Below are 17,533 nucleotides of genomic sequence, written 5' to 3' on the forward strand. Positions count from 1 at the left end.
TACTCTGCCGAGTCGTGATGCTGCCTTTTTGCACCCTGAGGAGCGCTCCTGTTTTGGATCTGCAGCGCTGAGCTGCGATCGCCACCGAGGGAATCCCGACGTAGGGATTCCCCCATTCTGCCCGATGTATTGCGGGTGTCCACCCTGCGTTTGGAGTGCTGAGTGCAATTTATGGAGAGCGGGTGTCCACCCCGCTCCCCTGCTATTTTTAATAGTGGGTGCCTACCCCACATGGCCGCTTTTCAATTATATTTAAATGCGGGTGCCCACCCCGCGTGCTATTATTAGAAGATCACCGCCGCAGCCCGCTCTGAAATAAGCCGGCCGGAGGCTGCCGATCGCAGCGCGGCCGAGGCGGAAGTCAGGCAATGATGTGCCTTGCGGCGGGCGGGACTTCCGGTTTTGCGGAGGAAGTCCCGCCGCCGCCTGCGAAGTCCCGGGAAGAGAAGGAATGGAAGAGTCCAGGCGGGAACCTACCCCGCGCTGGACTGCGCCGAGTGAAGAGAAGGAGGGCGGGAGCCCACCCCGCCTCCACGAGCCGAGAGATAAAGTCCCGGGTCCCAGGAGGGGGCCCGGGTGAAGATGGCAGCGCGGGGCTCCCAGGAGTGAGGGAAGCCCCGCGCCACATGAGAAGTGCTGCCGGTCCTGCCTGCCAAGAGAAGAGCAGGGAGGAGACCCCGAGCAGCGCCAGTGAGCCGGGCTCGCGTGCGTAGTGCCTGGGAGAGGCACAGAGTCAGAGCGGCCCCATCTGGCAGAGGGCCGCTCCAACGCTTGAGGCCAGCATTACTTTTGGGGGCAAGTTCTTTTTGATTGGCGCATCTTATTTCCAGAGCCTATGTGGCTCCAACGTGGGCATGTTGTGTTTAGGCGCCCCCGCCCCCATGTGGGCACGATTGTTTCTCGAGTCTGCGTGGCTCCCACGGGCATAGGTATATTTAGAGCCCTGAGGCTCCAACAAAGGGGGCATTATTGTTTCAGAGCCAGGAGAGGCTCCAACTTGGGGACATGTGTGTGTTTTCAGAGCCCAGGGGGCTCCAGCGTGTTGGCATGATTAGTTCGAGCGCCAGGGCGCTCCACAGTACTGGGGGACATGGTGTGTGTCGAGCCTAGGTGGCTCCAACGTTTTGGATATTGTTACAGGGGCCATTGAGAGCCCATGCCTTCCATTTGCCTTCCCCAGCTGCGCAGCACTTAGTGCCATCTGCAGCGTTTAGGCCCTGTTCTTGTCCCCAGCTGCCCAGCAAGTAGTGGGCAGCTGCTACGTTTAGGTTCTGGTGCGACCTGGACCCTAATGTGATGGAGGTGTTATTGTGATTCATGCTAATGTGATTGGGTGTTAGGAAATGTACTGTGTATAGCATGTTTTGCGCACCCCTGTGTTTTATACCTCTTCATAGGATTTCTGCCTAGGAGGTTGTTTTACCTGTTTAGGGTGATGTTAGGGAGATTGTACTTCCCTGTGCGATGTACGCCCCTAGAGTAGTTATACTTAGGAGGTAAGGTCTAATGCGTTAGACTTGCGAGAAATTGCATAATGTGTTCATGCCCCTGTGATGAATGCAGGATAGGTTTTATACCTGATGCTAGTGTGATGACGCGGAGGTCATTATTGCGCCGGAAGTTACTGGTTGTGCTCTACAGTTACTTTGTGTTTCCATTGGTATATGTTCTACATTTACTATTGGTGATTTGTGCTGATTCTGACAGTGGTCCATGTGGCCCTGTCCCGTGTAAATAGTCCCTTGTAAAATTCTGCCCAGTGCCAGTTGGCACAGTGTAAATTGTGTGAATATTATCTAATGTGTTTTGGTATAATACAAAGGCTATTTTTATATATAACCTTGTGTGGAGTTTCTTTTGTGGTGGGCCTTGGGTGTTGTTGCTGGGTGCGCGCGCAAACGCTTTACACATTGCCTCCGGGATAAGCCTGACTGCTCGTGCCAAGCTACCAAGGGGGTGAGCAGGGGTTATCTTTGGCGTGTAACTCCCCAACCCTGACTAGAGGGGTGGTTTCTGCCTGGCTTTGGCGCAAGCCCTAGCCAACCAGAAATCCCATTTCTAACAAAAGTCATCATTTCAAGGCATAGTGTGTACCATTTAACCATCCGAGAAATGACATTAGTATTGTAGACAAGGTGGTAAAAATACATTCCTTAAATTATTAATGCTGCCATATCATGCAATAAGAAATTACTCTCGAAATTTGAGTCCCTTGTGGACTGCTGAAATCCTAAGCTGATTACACTTCTGTGTAGGTTAGAGTGCCTCCTATTCAAATATGGACTAACAACATGTTAAAATGTTTGAAGCCCAGCAGGATAATGCGATTTGCACCATGTTGGGCAATACTAACACCAGCAAAATAAATACATAGACATCTGATTTGCTGGTCATGAATTTGATTCCCTGGAAGATAAACTGAAACTTCAGTACTTTTAATAGTGAGAAAACAGATAACCATTACATTGGGTAATAGTAACACTTGTTAGTTAAAGCACTTGGGAAGAGCATATAATGTAGTGAGAAGCAATAGATAAAAAGTCATTATTGTTAGGCACGGTGCTATGAAGCCACAATAGCATGACAGGAATAACTCTACTGGAAAAAATTGTTGTTGTGGAACTGAAGTTGTTCAGGTGTATTATATTATAATAGTCTGACCCAACTTGATTCTTCAGGTCCTGTAAACCACCATAAAAGAAAACATATTAATTTAGGAAAACTAAAGATCTCAAAGGTACCGAAAAACATCACTCAAAGGACTTTGGGGAAAAAAGAAGTCATAGTTCTATACAAAATCTGTAACTAATTCGGAGTGATCACCCGTGCTCCACCATATAACTCCTTGCATCATTCAGCAATATCAAAGGTATATGTTTGGGCCTATGATATTTATTGTAAACACAGGACCATAACTGATGAGCTTCAGTATGCTAAACAGGTGCTCAGTTTTCTCTTTTTAAATAAAAATCTTTATAAGAAATGTGTTTTCCATTTGTTCTGTTTTTTCGCAGATGGAGATCTTCATACAAGAGAGATAATCAGAGTCCCTCTGTGTTTGGTCCAAGAGGACGAGTTCAGGTTGGCAATAGTTATCACATTGAGCAGGTGACAGAGTAGTCAGAGAATGGACGGAACAGAGAAAATACAAGCTATGATCTCAAACAGACCAAGACGAAAGCGCATTACATGGCTTTGTCGTCATATAGGCAATTTGCAGCTGACACACAAATAAATACGTAATAAACTAGGAAAGAGATTTAGGTTTGTTATACACAAAGTAAAATGGGTTTAATTATGGGCTAGAGCATCCAGATCATCTATTTGCTTTCAGCATATGGAAAGAGCATATAAAAGGCATGAACAGAAGGTACTTACCCCCCAACGAGCCTCAAATGCATAGTCGGATCATCAAATGCATGTTGGAAAAACTGTGAAAAGAGTCTATGTGCTCCACATGGAGGGGTCATGCCTACATATGCAAAATTATTGAAGGAGGTCTTGACCCAGGTTAGAACAATGACTGGGATCGCCTTTCCGCTCCAGCCCTGATATTGCTCGTTGGGAGCAATATCAGGACAGGTTGTGCTCCCCTGCATGAATCCCCAGGCTGAGGGGGCATAGGGGCCCTAGTTTCAGCACCGCCTGCCTTTTCATGGAGGAAAGACCTCCACAAAAATGCTGGTGGTCCTGAAACTTGTAATATGCATGGCGGTGTCGCAACGGCACCACCCGCATCTTACAATGGCCCTCCCTGACTGCCGTGCCACTGCCAGTGAACAGCGGTTCCCTGGCGGAGCCAGCGGTCCAATTACGGTCCGACTGCCCCAGTCATAATAGGGTGGTCGGAACGCTGGATATACTCAGTAACAGGAATTAGAGAACGTATTACAATTAAGTGGGCAGCTCGTAATTAAGGTTTTTTGGCAAACATGTGTAGGTAGCTCAGTCCTAGCAATTTTGTAACTGTTCTGGGGGAATGTACTGCTGTGCAAATTGCCAGATGCGAACATCCCAAACTGGATTCGACATGTGAGCTCGGGGGAAGGCAAAAGGGTTGGTGCTGTAAGATATCGAACCATATAGATATCTGAGTGTAACCTGAAAGCCCTGAGCTTCCAATACTAACAACAAATCTCAATGGGGTAATACACCTGCTGCATAGAGCTATGTGTCCCTCAGGGGCAGGTTCCAGGTTCCGTTGATGCTAAGACAGCATATAGATGAAGGCACCTCTAGCCGTTAATTGAGTTCGATTGCAGGTTCTTAAGTGTAGCTTGCAGATCATATGATGACATTCCTTCAAGACAAACTCAGCCCTTCACCCTTCCATGGTTGACTAAATGAACACATTTAAATGCGATTACAGTATCAGATGTGTCTCAGATTTGGATACAGGACCAAGCAGCCTCTGCAGACTGAACTCACACATTTCCGGTCTTCCTAGGGATCGTGTTAGTGAGTGCAAAAAATATATAGATACAAATTCCTTTCAATACTCTAAAAATATCGAGTAAGCATTGGCAAAGCCACCAGTTTCGGCTGTGATGTGCGTTAAATACAGTGGCGGCCAGCATGGATCGGAGTTGAGGGGGCGGGGCGGTAGGGGGGAGACACGGGGGAGCGGGAGCAAAAAAAGAAAAAGTGTACCTTCTCGCCGCGTCTGTCCTCCGTAGTCCTTCGCTCCGACCGGAACAGGAAGCACACCCAGGCTCCCCATAGCCAATCACAACACTGCAATGCAGCATTGTGATTGGTCTGAGCGCTGTGGTTCGGCGCTCAGACGATGACTGGTAGCCTGGGAATGTTCTCCATGCAGGCTGTGATGCAGCTAGCGTGGAGAACATACAAGTGTGCATGAATGTCTGGACGGCCGGTCAAACATTCATGCGCACATACAGAGTGTGCTCACCACTCCCCCTTCTCCTGTAGTCAGAGCAGCCCCATCCCGCCCTGCAAAGCTGCTGCAGCAGGACAAAATAAAATGATAAGGGCCCGATTACGACTTTTGGCGGCGCCCCCGCACCTCCAAGAGTCACTGCTGCCTGTCCGCCAGATTACAAGTATTTTTGTGGTCTTGCGAGCGGGTGGCGTGGCAGTTCCTGCGGCGGTGCCTCTTTCAAAGGCGGCGGTGCCTTTCAAAAAGGCATCGCAATGGGAACACCACACAGGTTCCTGTACGGCATGGACTGTAAATTCCATGCCGTGCAGGAACCTAGGTGCAGGCACACAGGTGGGCACATGTTGTGCCCCTCCTGCATGAACCCCTAGGCTGAGGGGGCTGAGGGGGCCTGAAACTTGTAATATGCAGGGCGTGCCGCACGGCACCACCTGCATCTTACAATAGCCCTGACCACTGCGCCACCACCAAGGAACAGCGGTTCCTTGGCGGAGGCAGCGGTCCAATTACGGTCCGATCACCCAACAGCGGTAGCGGTGAAGGCCCACCCAACAGGTGGCTGGGCCTTCACCGCTACGCCACCACAAGTCCGTCGGTGCTCGAACCGTCAGATTTGTAATTAGGCCCTAAGTGTACTCATCAGAAGTAAAATAGTCCCTCCAGCCAATGGGATCAGTTACTAGAGTGCGGAAAGATACCAAACAGCCAACTAAATGAGGAGAAAGAGGCTACTTCTCTAGATGAAGGCAACACTCTTTCTACGCTTATTTTTTTTTTTAATTGACCAAGAGGTTTTGTTGACAACTGCACTGGCCAGTTATCCTAAAAAACACACACCACTTTTTAATAGCTCCATCATCGCCCATGTCGTCTGAGATCTCTTCAGCCTTCACACTCTGTTTAGGAATGAATTAATTACATTTATTAAGAAAACTATCCACCAAGAGGGGAGTCCTGGCATTGTAGTGACACAGGCTCAAGCAGAAGAAGGAAAGAAAGGGTCCCATCCAACCAAAGACAGGGAAAGAGAACATTATGAAAAATGACCAAATAACCAGATATTTAACATCTTTATAAAGTTGGTACAAAGAACTTCTTCCTTAATCTGTGGAGCAGTTGGCGCCAGTGCTTCAGTGTGGAAGCAGAAAGAGCCTTGTCACCAGAGCAAGTCTTTAGGTGTTTTGAGATTTCTAAAATCAGCATCGTCTTGGATGTTAAATTTATTTTACGCAGAAACAGGTCCTGCAATCTGAAGAGCACGGTGGTCCAAACAAAGTCATTTGAAGGTCATACGTTTGCAAATTGGGAGCCAATGCACATAGGGGAGAAGGGAACCACTTCCTCTCTTCTGTTGATACTTAGAATAAGTCTTGCAGTAATATTCTGTAATATAATTTAATCCCTACTTAGAGAATTCCTGTAGTACAAACAGGACCTTGTTGCAGCCTGAACCAAGGTTTCATACCTTGGGTAGGCCGGAGGGGCAACAACTTTTTCAGGGTCTTTAAGATCTCGAAGCTAGATGCAGTGACTCTGGTGATCTGAAGGGTGAGGATAAGTTTGGAATCAACGATTACCCAACATGTCTAAATGTTTAGGTGTATACTCTAGAATTTTTGGACCGAGGTCATTGGTCCAGATAGTCACGTCATTGCCCGGAGTTACCGCTTTGGTCTTAGCTCTGTTAAACAGCAGTTCATTTTGCATCACCCAGTCTGCCACTACTGACAAACCCCTCGGAACATTAATACCACTGTGATCAACATCTACTTCTATCCTGACCAACCAATGAGCATTGTCAGCAAAACAAGAAAAAGGTTAAACCAAATGAACGCATCAGAGAGGAAATCAAGCAACTTTCATGATGGACCCAGTTTTTGAAGAAAACCCCTAAAATACATCTGTATTGACAGATCTTGGATGGCAGCACAGCCAGTTGTCCCCTGAAGCAGGAAACGTCCATCAGAACATCAGGTCCCGGAGACTGTGATGATCCCAGTTTTAGACCATCTGGACACTCCCTTCATCACCCAAACCCAGAGCTTTCAAGCATCTAGGGGCTGCAGCAGTGGTGTATGATAAAATAATAATGATAATAAATAACTATCAAAAAGACTCCTTTCACAGAAGAGCAGTTCTTTGCCGCTCCAAAGTCTTCTGTGTAATAAGACCATTTGTGTCCCTGTTCCACGGACGCTTAAGGTCCAGTGTTCGGATGGACCAAAATGCACACCTGAAGGCATCACACACCCATGAATGTGAACATTATGCCGTAAACCTGCAATGTCATTGAAACTGTGTTTGCTTATTAACTCAAAAGAAACCTTTCCATGTTGGTCGGGTAGATTGGTTTTAAACCTTGCTCATGGTTCTTGATCATGGCCGTCCTCCTTTCTGATGGAGATGGGGTTCATTACAGATCTGATCCTATCTGGACAAGACTGATCAGCACTATATACTGAAGTATTTCTGAAGGCAAATAACAGAAACCTCAGCCGATTCCAAATAAAACCACTACGGAATTGTTGCCTGGAGAGACACTTGCAAATTAGCTCTCACGATCTAGAAGCATTGACTTCCAAACTAATAGGGAACCTCCTTGAATATACTGTGCCTACGACCCTACGCAAGGCTACATATAGATGGATTTCTCCAGGTTTACACTCCTCCTGCAACTGTATATTCTATATTGGTGCTAGTTACCACAAATCAAGACCACACTCTTAAACTCTGAAGATGCTATAGTTTCAAACTCCCTACTCAGTACTTTTGAGGGAAAGAAGGGGTGGTCAAGCAGCAAATATGGGGTACGTCTTGAGTGGGTGTTCTGCTGAGACTTGTACTCGATTAGAGTATCCCTCATGTGCTTTCACCCTTGAAATAGAGCCATCCACAACAAGAAGGGCATAGAATGACTGCTGGAGGCAATGGGAGTTTTACAAGGATTCTCTTTTCGAGTCAACAGGATTATGAGGTAAGCTAGAGAAGGCAACACTGGTCTCCTTTTAAATACGGGTAGACAACAGGGAATGTGGTATGTCTATGGAGTGGGGTTAGCTTCTCACCTTGAGTGTTACAAAAGGGGGTTATGGCTGGACTGCTTGCATCATTGCAGAGAAAGAGGAATATTTGGCCGCAAAGACAAATGACTGGTGATCGAGTGAAGAGAGTTCGGATGGGTGGAAGCTCGTTCGGTTTCCTTGCATCCAAACTATGGAGCTCTGTCCCTCTGCAGACAAGGGATGAAAAACTGAACTCCGTTTTCGGAAGAATGTAAAAACCTGGCTTTTTAAATAATGTCATCTGTTGCTTTGTCTTTTTGTGCTCTTGCTAGGAACCTGATCCTCTAGCACTGGGATACTCCTGGTGGAGTAGCTATGCGCTTAATAAAACTCTTGGTCTCACAGCATCTGCACATCCAGATGCCCACTCTCTGAACCCCAGAGCATCTCCAGTGAAAGCTCCAGGTTCCACAACACAATCCCCAACCATAGAGAGGTAGAACTCACATCCACACCAACGAATACCCTCAAGGTGAACAGGCATTGGTAGAAACATCATTAGACACATGAACAGACAGACTTTATACATAAAAGGAACAAATGAAATCCCCCACCCCCACCCCCAGCTCAGCAAGCAACTGAAAGTGAATACATTTCCCTACGAGCCCGCTCACCTCCAGTCATATTCCTCTTGAACACCTTCTGATATTCCTCAAAGAGGGATAGTTTTCCGGCATTCTCCTCCACTTCCGCCAACCTCTGAAATGTTATTATTAAATATTATTTTCTATTGATTGGAAAAGAGATTGCACAGAGAGGCATTAAAAGGTACTGACGCAGTATGTGGAGACACAGAAAAAAATACACTGATAATTTTTTTATAAATCATGAATAAACAAATAGCATAAAAGGAAATTATACTGAGACTACTTGCAGCATCAAGATTGTGGACATAAATCATGTATTTTGTATAGTAGTATTTAGATATACTAACCAGAATTATTCATCTTTACAATGAACGAAATTCAAAGAGCTGAAATCTCAAAGAGAGTGAAATTATATGTTATTTCATTAGCAACTGCGCTGATGCTCATCTGATGGTCAAACATGATGAAAACGGTCCATGGTTCCAAACAGATCACACTGTTGGAATTCTATGCTCATCTTCATCCCTCTCATCCTCCAGGCCTTGTGAACATTGCAGTGTGTTCTGAACCAATATATACACCGTAGATTTTTTTAATGACACTTATGAGGCATTTGCTAAAGGGTCTTTGCTAAACTTGGACAAAGATCATTTATTCTGCCTCATTTTCAATACAAGTAGATAAGGACTTAATCTAAAACTATGAAGTAGATGTTTCTCTACCTTACTGTCCCTCAGAGGCAGTTAATGCATCCCTTTCATTGGACATAGATTATGCCAAATGATTATTCAAGGTCATTCTAAGTGCTCTGGTAACTGTGATATCAGGCGCAATTTGTGTTTGTACTCAATCCCCGTTTCACTCAATTTGTGCTCAGTTCTGAGATTTTGCATGCTTAATTTGTGCGGGCATGAGAGCGCTGTAAGCGGACTACCGTGTGCAAAGAAAAGGAGCTTTGATGTGATGTCTTCCCACATCACAGCTCAAACTTTAGTATCAGGGATGAAAACAACCAGCTACTTGCTCAAACAGCAATTAGCCTGTTGGGAATTGGCATATGATTCTAAAATTGGACTTTGGTCTCAGAGTACCATTCCAGTCCAATTCTGTACCTTTAACTGTCATTAACGTAGAATAACATAAGCTGAAAATGACAAGAAGGATGGGAGTGTAATACCTGGTAAAGGAGGGCTGTTGAGGAGATGCCTATTGATGAAGAGGTATCCTTTTCCCAAATAGATTAAAGTAAGGCTATGTTTTGTAAAGGTGATTATTATATCGTCTGGGTTAAAGACATTAAATTCAGACACAGACATATTCTTATAGCCATAACTATTTCCAAAAACTTAAATTGTGGCATTTGTGGATGTATAGAAATACCAGGGCTGGTCTTGGAAAGTTGACGCTTAAAACATGTGCAAAAACAACAGTTGATGGACAGAATGTAGAACAATGTCATACATTCTCCCCAGTACAGAGATCTGGGCCTAAATCCATCGTTGTTTTGCTCACCATGCCATTACAGTTTGAACCCAGTCATATGCAAATCAGTCTTGACCCTGTGCCTCATGGGAACAGTCCAGCCCGAACTGCCAAGCCAGGTCCTCCCTGGACTGGAAACAAGCATCCTAGGACCGGTTTCGGGGTTTCACCCCTCTTCAGCCAGGATAGCTTGATTCCAGTGGCATGTAGAGCACGGGACCCACGTCTGGGCATACCGGCCCCACTCGGGGTGACAAATGCAAATGATGAAACCCCGAAACCGGTCCTAGGATGCTTGTTTCCGGTCCAGGGAGGACCTGGCTTGGCAGTTCGGACTGGACTGTTCCTATGAGGCACAGGGTCAAGACTGATTTGCATATGGCCAGGTCTAAACTGGGGTGGCATGGTGAGCAAAAGAATGATGGATTTAACCCAGATCTCTTGACTGGGGGTGAATGTTTTGATTTGTTCTGCATTCCGTCCATCAATTGTGTGTCTTTTGCTTAAAACATGTGAGCCCATTTTTAGGTCTCGCCTTGCTATCGCGCGAGCGATCGCAAAGCGAGACTATTGTAAAAGGGCTTTTCAAAGTGCTCCCAAAAGCGGATTGCATGAATCACGCGCATCGTGCCACCATGCACTCCGCTTTTGGGAGCACTTCAAAGGGTCCGCACCCCCGCCTGGAATGCGCTCCCCCGCCCCCGCCAAGCGCGCGCGCCACGCTCCGCCGGCCTTGTCTTTTGATACTGTTGTTTTTCGGCTACGTACTTGCTCACTTCTCTTCCTCAAACAGCCTGTTCCTAGTACAGCCCTTTTACCTTTAATTATACATATTAGGAGGCCACTTCCTTAACCTAATCTACTTCACCATCTATTCTGCGTTGTCAATTACCCGATTAAAAGCAGCTTGTTGTGGTTCGTATACCACATGCTGCGCTTTTACCCGCCCCCTTAAAATCTTTCTTTACGATTGCAAACAAAAAAAAATAATCCAGACTGCAAGGCGCCTTCGTCGCATCTGCCTGTCCATTTGATGTTTTGCATTCACACAAATGCCGTAGTGGTTTCGAGCCAATCTCAAAACAATACACATTTTGCAGTTTCATTACAGTTGTCCCATACAGCTCCCATGTTTTGCCACTAAGCAAACAGCCACCTTTAACCTAGTTGCACTATAATAACCGGTTGTTCCAAACACGCCGTTCTTCCAATACGTAATATACTACACATTTGCTCAGACTTTACTACACTTTAGATCATGCTTTTAATAAAACAATTTATTCTACATATTTTTCACAGCCCATACATGCTATTTTGCATTTTCTCACTATACAGTTTTTGCGAGCTAAACACATAATTGGGAGTACTTTTATTACTAATTCATAGGTAAATTATGGCCCCTTGCACAAAATATCTAGCTTGCCCTCACTTGCAACCTCACTTCTTTTCCTCTTCCTTTCCCCTATTAGGCCCTACTGGTGTCATCATTTATGTTGTTAGTAAAACACAAGCATATATAAGCACATACAGTATACCGTTTTCACGTTTCTACCACACCTACGTACTAATCTACAGCCCACTGGTTAATTTGTGGCAACTTGCACCAAAAAAACATGCGCAATTACATCAGCAAAAAGAACTATTGGAATATATCTTGCAAGCCCCACCCTTCTTAAGTACTACTTTCCAAAAAAAACGGTAAGTAATCAACAATCTTTCTATAAAAAAAGGCCTTGTCTTTTTTACCGTAATACCATTTTCCACAAAGTATTTCCAATATTTAAAAATAGACTTTTGCGCATTACATACAATGCTTAAAGTTCACTCTGTACTGCAGCACCCATATTAATATAACATTTTGGCGCTTTAAGACACGTTTTGGATTCCTGCTACTTCTTGTTATTGTTTAAGTGTATTAATATCTTATTACACTGCTACCATTGTTTGTTATTCTAAGAAATAACGCTACCAGCCCACAAAACAATTCAACACTTCACATGTAAAAATATATTCACATTACTTTACGCTTCCATATTACTACTTTTGAAAAAAGTTGCCGCTCTTACCTCATTTGCCCCCCCCACTGTTCCCTATTCCCTACTCTGCCATTCACCCATACAATCTTCCTTCACACACACAATACTTTTTAAAAAGCTTTCTCGCATATTGTTTTAGCACTCTATACTAACAAGCATTTTTGCTGCATACTACCACAGTCCGCCGCAGCTCAAACTCACACGTTGCATAAAACTCCATATTGTATTAAAGGAGAGTACCACTCGCTAGCCGCAATTACCCTCCTGATCCAAGTACGCCCCCGCTCTCCAACAACAGTAACCTAGCAACCTCCCTACACAGCCCTCAATCTGCCGCCGAACTCTTTCTGCTTTGCACCTCACCTATTCCACTCACCGCTCAAAAACAATTAAATCCTTCGCCAAATCTCCAAATACATCCCTAGGTGTCCCCCTAACCCCGAATGCCCCCTCAACACTCACCCCCTCCATGCTCCTAGCCACTTCTCGTAGCAATACGCTACCTGGAATCAGCCGCCTTTCTCCTTGCTCGCAGTCCCTGGCACAGCCATTATCAAGCTGACCCATGCTGCAAGTGTTAAAACAATAAAGCAAACTCACCGTTCCTTCTAATTTTTAGCTCACATTTGCGATCCACTGCCAAAGCTAGCGACGATGTTCAAAGTAGCGACGTTCACAAGTACAAACTGTAACCTCACTTACACACTCCAAGCCGCAGCCCTAACCAACGCCACTTGCCTATAAACACTCAGCAACACCGCTTATCCAACCGCCAAAACAAAAAACTCCACTGCACATTAACGCAATCCCCAAACCTCTGCACGCCACGTGCCACACACACTTACTCAAAATGCTTTACCAAGGACTTACTGTTTAAACTGCTACTCCAATGCTGCTCAGCTTCTCACCACTCGCCCCAAATATGTGCACACGTACAAACAACAGCAGTTGTGCACACGTATACCTCTGTTAGCAAAACTCAGAGGACAGGACATATGCACGCGTACAGCACGCGGCACATTAACACACCCCCTCCTTCTACCTCGCACACGTACAGCGGCGTTAGCAAAACTGAAAGCACAAAAAAAATGCACCGTGATAGGATCCTTTTGCAAATATATATACACGTGTGTGGCGCACCTTCATCATCACCCTTCCTGCTCGCTCGCTCCCTGGCTCTCTGTTACCCCTTCTGTATTATGGTTCAGCTCTACAATTATCCTGTAAAACTGAGTTTACTGTTTCGCATGCTAATTTAGCCCGTACTCACACCCGCTGGCTCACTTCACTGTACCACACTACACTCTATAGGTCTACATTACCAAAATTCGAGCTAGTAATGTTGCATTAATATTTGCTACGCCAAAAACTCAAACTTTTACTAATGCGAGACCTATTGCATTGCAAATGCTTGTTAATATTTGGGGCATCTCAGAGATTAGAGTTGTACACACTCAGTTGGAAGCGCTAGTTCAGGCTTAAAATAGGAAATTTAAGAGGCTTAGAGTAATTTGCTCTTTTAATAACCTTATTAACGGAGAACGTTGTTATTTGAAAACCTTCTTCCCAGCCTCACTTTTTAAATAGTAATTTCAGAATTGCATTACCAAAATTTGTACGGTTAAAGTACATATTTATCTTATTTCCTGTAGACACAACTGCCCAATGAGGTCCACCTGTCATATTAGGTTAAAGGTCGAGAGACTTAGTCATTTGTTGCATCATGGCGCAGTGTTCAGTGGCCGGGCGTTTTGAATTAATTGACAGGATCAGGTGATTGGGGCTTTTAGTGCTAGGACAGTGATATCAGTAGAGCCAGGCATGGCCCATGAGAAAGCTCCTCGGTCCTATGACTTCTGGCAAAATAAAAGTTTAATCTCTGGGGCTACTTTTAACTTCTGGTGAACAACTCTTTATTTTTTTTTTAAAACAAACTTTATTGAGTTTTTGTGGTACATTGCAGCGAGCGCCGGTTGCCTCTATTTAGAATACAGTACATTGGAGAGTAGTGCCCAAATATCCAAACAACAATACGGCCTGTGAACATACAGACTAACCAGAAACTTGGCACAAACTACACAGTGTTCCCCCATGCAAGAGGTATCTACTATGCGTGCGCATGCGGCCAGGATGTCCCACCTTATGATTATCTGTCGCAGCACGGAGGATGTTGCCTGACGATGGAGAGTTCTGGGATGGCAGGGGTGGGGCAGCTCAATCCCACGGTATATCGCCCATCAAGACCATACCTTCCTGTGTTTTTGCGGGCAGCCTTGCGCCCAATACATGGCCACTTTTGCCACCATGCAGTCATCCATGGCCCTCTGCCACCTACTTACTGGTGGCAAGGACGTCCCCTTCCAAGACTGGACAATGTCCCGCTTAGCCAATGTGAGGCCCAGAAATAATAAGTGTTGCTTATAATGATTCTCCCCGACCCCTTCTTTGCTGTGTAAAAGGAATAACTTGGGTTCAAGTGCCAACTTCCAGCACAGGACTTGTTCTAGACAGGAGGAAACCTTATACCAGAACGGCTGCAGTGCCCCGCAGCTCCAGACTGTGTGTAAGAAGGTCCCCTCTGAATCACCACATCTCCAAAAGTTAGGAGACAGAATGACACCCATCCGCCATAGGCGGGAGCGTGTATAATATGCCCTGAGGAGATATTTAAATTGAATGATGCGGTATAGCGTGCCAACGGTGGCCCCCCGGGGACTAGCTAAGGCCACAGTCCATTCGTCGTCGGTAAGGTCTGGGATATCTGCTTCCTATGCGGCACGTGTGGCATGTAGTGTAGTTTGGTTGTGGGTGATCAGAGTCTGATAAATTTGCCGGATTTTATGGGCACCCAGGTCCCCCATTAGTAGGTGTCTCTCAAGAGGGTGGAATTCCGGCAAGCTTTCCAGTGAGGGGATCAAGGGGGGGGGGGGGGGGTCAAAGCATGTCTCAGCTGGAGATATCTATAAAATTCTGTAGGGTGGAGACTATATTCCGTTTGCAACTGTTGGAAGGATTTGAGTGTTGACCCATGCATTATGTCACCTAAAGTTGAGATGCCAATAAGATCCCATACCCGGAAACCTGGGAGTGCAGCAACTGGACGTAGATATGTTCCATGCCACAGAGGGGTTGTCTGAGTCAGGCGCCCCTCCCAACCCATCCGTTTCACTGTGTGGCGACAAAGTTGTATGACAGTTCTACATGCTGGGGGTAGATGCTCAAGGTTGGAGCGGCTATAAAGAAACCTCAAGAGGGAGTTATTGCCCATTGCCAGTCTCTCTACTGTATACGCTGGGCCTGAACGCACAAATCTTTATTATAACCCCTCTAATGCAGTCTGTTTTTATGAATCATCTTTGAGGGTGCCCATTGGTGGCCAGCGATACAGCCACCTTGAACCTCTACATAATGTCCTATGAGATACCCAATTTGTGATGATATAAGTTTTAATTTCCTATGTGATGTTGAGTGTGAGATTTTGAGGAGTATGTCAAGAATAGAAAACTAAGGCCCTAGAGATGATCAGTTTGCCATAAATGCGGAACTTCAATTTTCTTTTTGAATTGTGTCCGTCCTTTAACTGGGTCTTTTCGTTTTTTTTCAGGCAAATTATATATTCCAAGAAGCAATAACCTGTCAATAGAAATCTCGGAGTTGTTTAGTTCATAAGAAACCCCTTCTTTGATGCTTATTAACTTTGGCCCATTCACTAATTTGGGGGAACAACCTTTACAACGCAACTTTTACAACGCACTACCATTACAACAAAACTGTTACAACGCAAATGCATTGACAACGCATGCCATTACAACGCAAGTCTTTACATCGACTTGCACTAGATGGCGTGCTGACATTAAAAATAGTGTAGTTTACTATCCAAACACCTTCCCTACTGTTACGTGGACTGGAGTTAGAATAGTAAATTACACTTTTTTAATGTTAGCACGCCATCTAGTGCAAGTCGATGTAAAGACTTGCGTTGTAAAGACTTGCGTTGTCACTGCATTTGCGTTGTAAAAATTTCGTTGTAACAGCATGCGTTGTAACATCATACATCCACTAATTTGTATGCAACTTTTAAGGAGGAACTGTATAAATACAATTGCATTTGTGCAGTTGCGTTACAGTGGGTCAGAACTGATGGGGAATAGAAACAGCATAAAAGTGTTTCTTATTTTTAAGAAAATAGATTTTTCCTCAAACATTTTAGTAGGGAAGGAAGGGCTTATTCAAACTTTAAATCCTTTTGTGATTTGGTGCAATGTGGGCAGAATTATTTGAAATGTAACCATTGAAAAATATGCACCTGTTTTCACTTAGATATCGAATTGGAGAAATCAGAACCTCAAATTAAAGATCTCTCAAATGTCAATGGCTGCTTGAAGTAGGAGATACTTTTTCATCCAGTAGTCATTACTAGGTTTGTGAACTAGCTCTGTTACTTCCCAAGTCTCGCTCTGCGAAAGCAATTATCGACGCTATGGTATGCAAGAAAAGCACACCATACCCCTAGAGGAACACAGGAAGACTGTGAAGGGTTGGAAAATACAGTCCGAAATTATGTTTTTTGAAATTCTCTTGTTTTCTTGCTCCAAATTTCAAATCATTTCTGCAAATTGTCACATATTTGGCATGCCCTGCTCATGGCCGACTACTTTGGAAATGTATTCTCAACATCCAAGACCTCCTTCAACACTATATACACCATCATTCAATCCACTCTCGCTCGCCCTAGGGTCAGCCCTTTGTTATTCAATCAGCTAAATGTTCATGCGCCCTACGTACCCATCATATCCATTTCCCTGTCAAATTGTCAACAACTTGTATCTTTCATGCTATCCTCCTATTCACGGACTCGAAGCCGCACCTCCTAGTTTGTCACTGTCTTCCAGTCATCAAAACTGCAGTATCTATCGATCCCCATTCACAATAAGCCTTAGCAGACCCATTCACCTTATAAGGCCTATCTGCTCATCACCTTCTCCCATTCTTCTACAAGACCCCGAGGATAGCCACCTTCACAATGGACCTGATTCACCAACTGCACCTTGTAGTACATTTTGTAGTAATACAAAATGTACTACAAATGCTATTCACAAAGAATTGCATAGTTTACACCTCCATAATTCTCACCAGACTTAAATGTAAGTTTTAGTAGTAATTGTGGGGACAGGAGGGGAGTGTGTGAGGAAAGAGGCATTCTTACTACAAAAGAGGATAATTAGGCTATGTAAGAGGGGTTTAGGGGGTGTCATGCTGGCATTTAGGGACGGACGTCACACACCCACACAAGAGTAGGCCAATTGCATTATTCTGGGGGTGGAGACATATAACCTACACTGTTGTAGTAGATTTATTCTTGGAGTCTGTGAATACCGAAAGTAGTGAATTTATTCCAAAGTATAAATTAATTCAAATGTGTATGCTACTTTTGTGAATCAGGACCAATTAATTTTAGCATCTCCT

At 44.8% G+C, this 17,533-nt stretch overlaps 1 protein-coding gene across 1 annotated transcript in view; it reads right to left on the minus strand.

The window, feature by feature from the left end:
- LOC146772570 (uncharacterized) overlaps positions 1-17,533 on the minus strand; it is a 35,890-nt gene that overhangs the window by 7,272 nt on the left and 11,085 nt on the right. The window contains exon 2 of the mRNA XM_085639601.1: positions 8,577-8,661. Within this exon, the coding sequence (XP_085495727.1) occupies positions 8,577-8,661 (85 nt within the window). The remainder of the gene's footprint in view (positions 1-8,576; positions 8,662-17,533) is intronic.

This window comes from Triturus cristatus, chromosome 12 (genome assembly GCF_964204655.1).
Source record: "Triturus cristatus chromosome 12, aTriCri1.1, whole genome shotgun sequence".
NCBI lineage: Eukaryota > Metazoa > Chordata > Amphibia > Caudata > Salamandridae > Triturus > Triturus cristatus.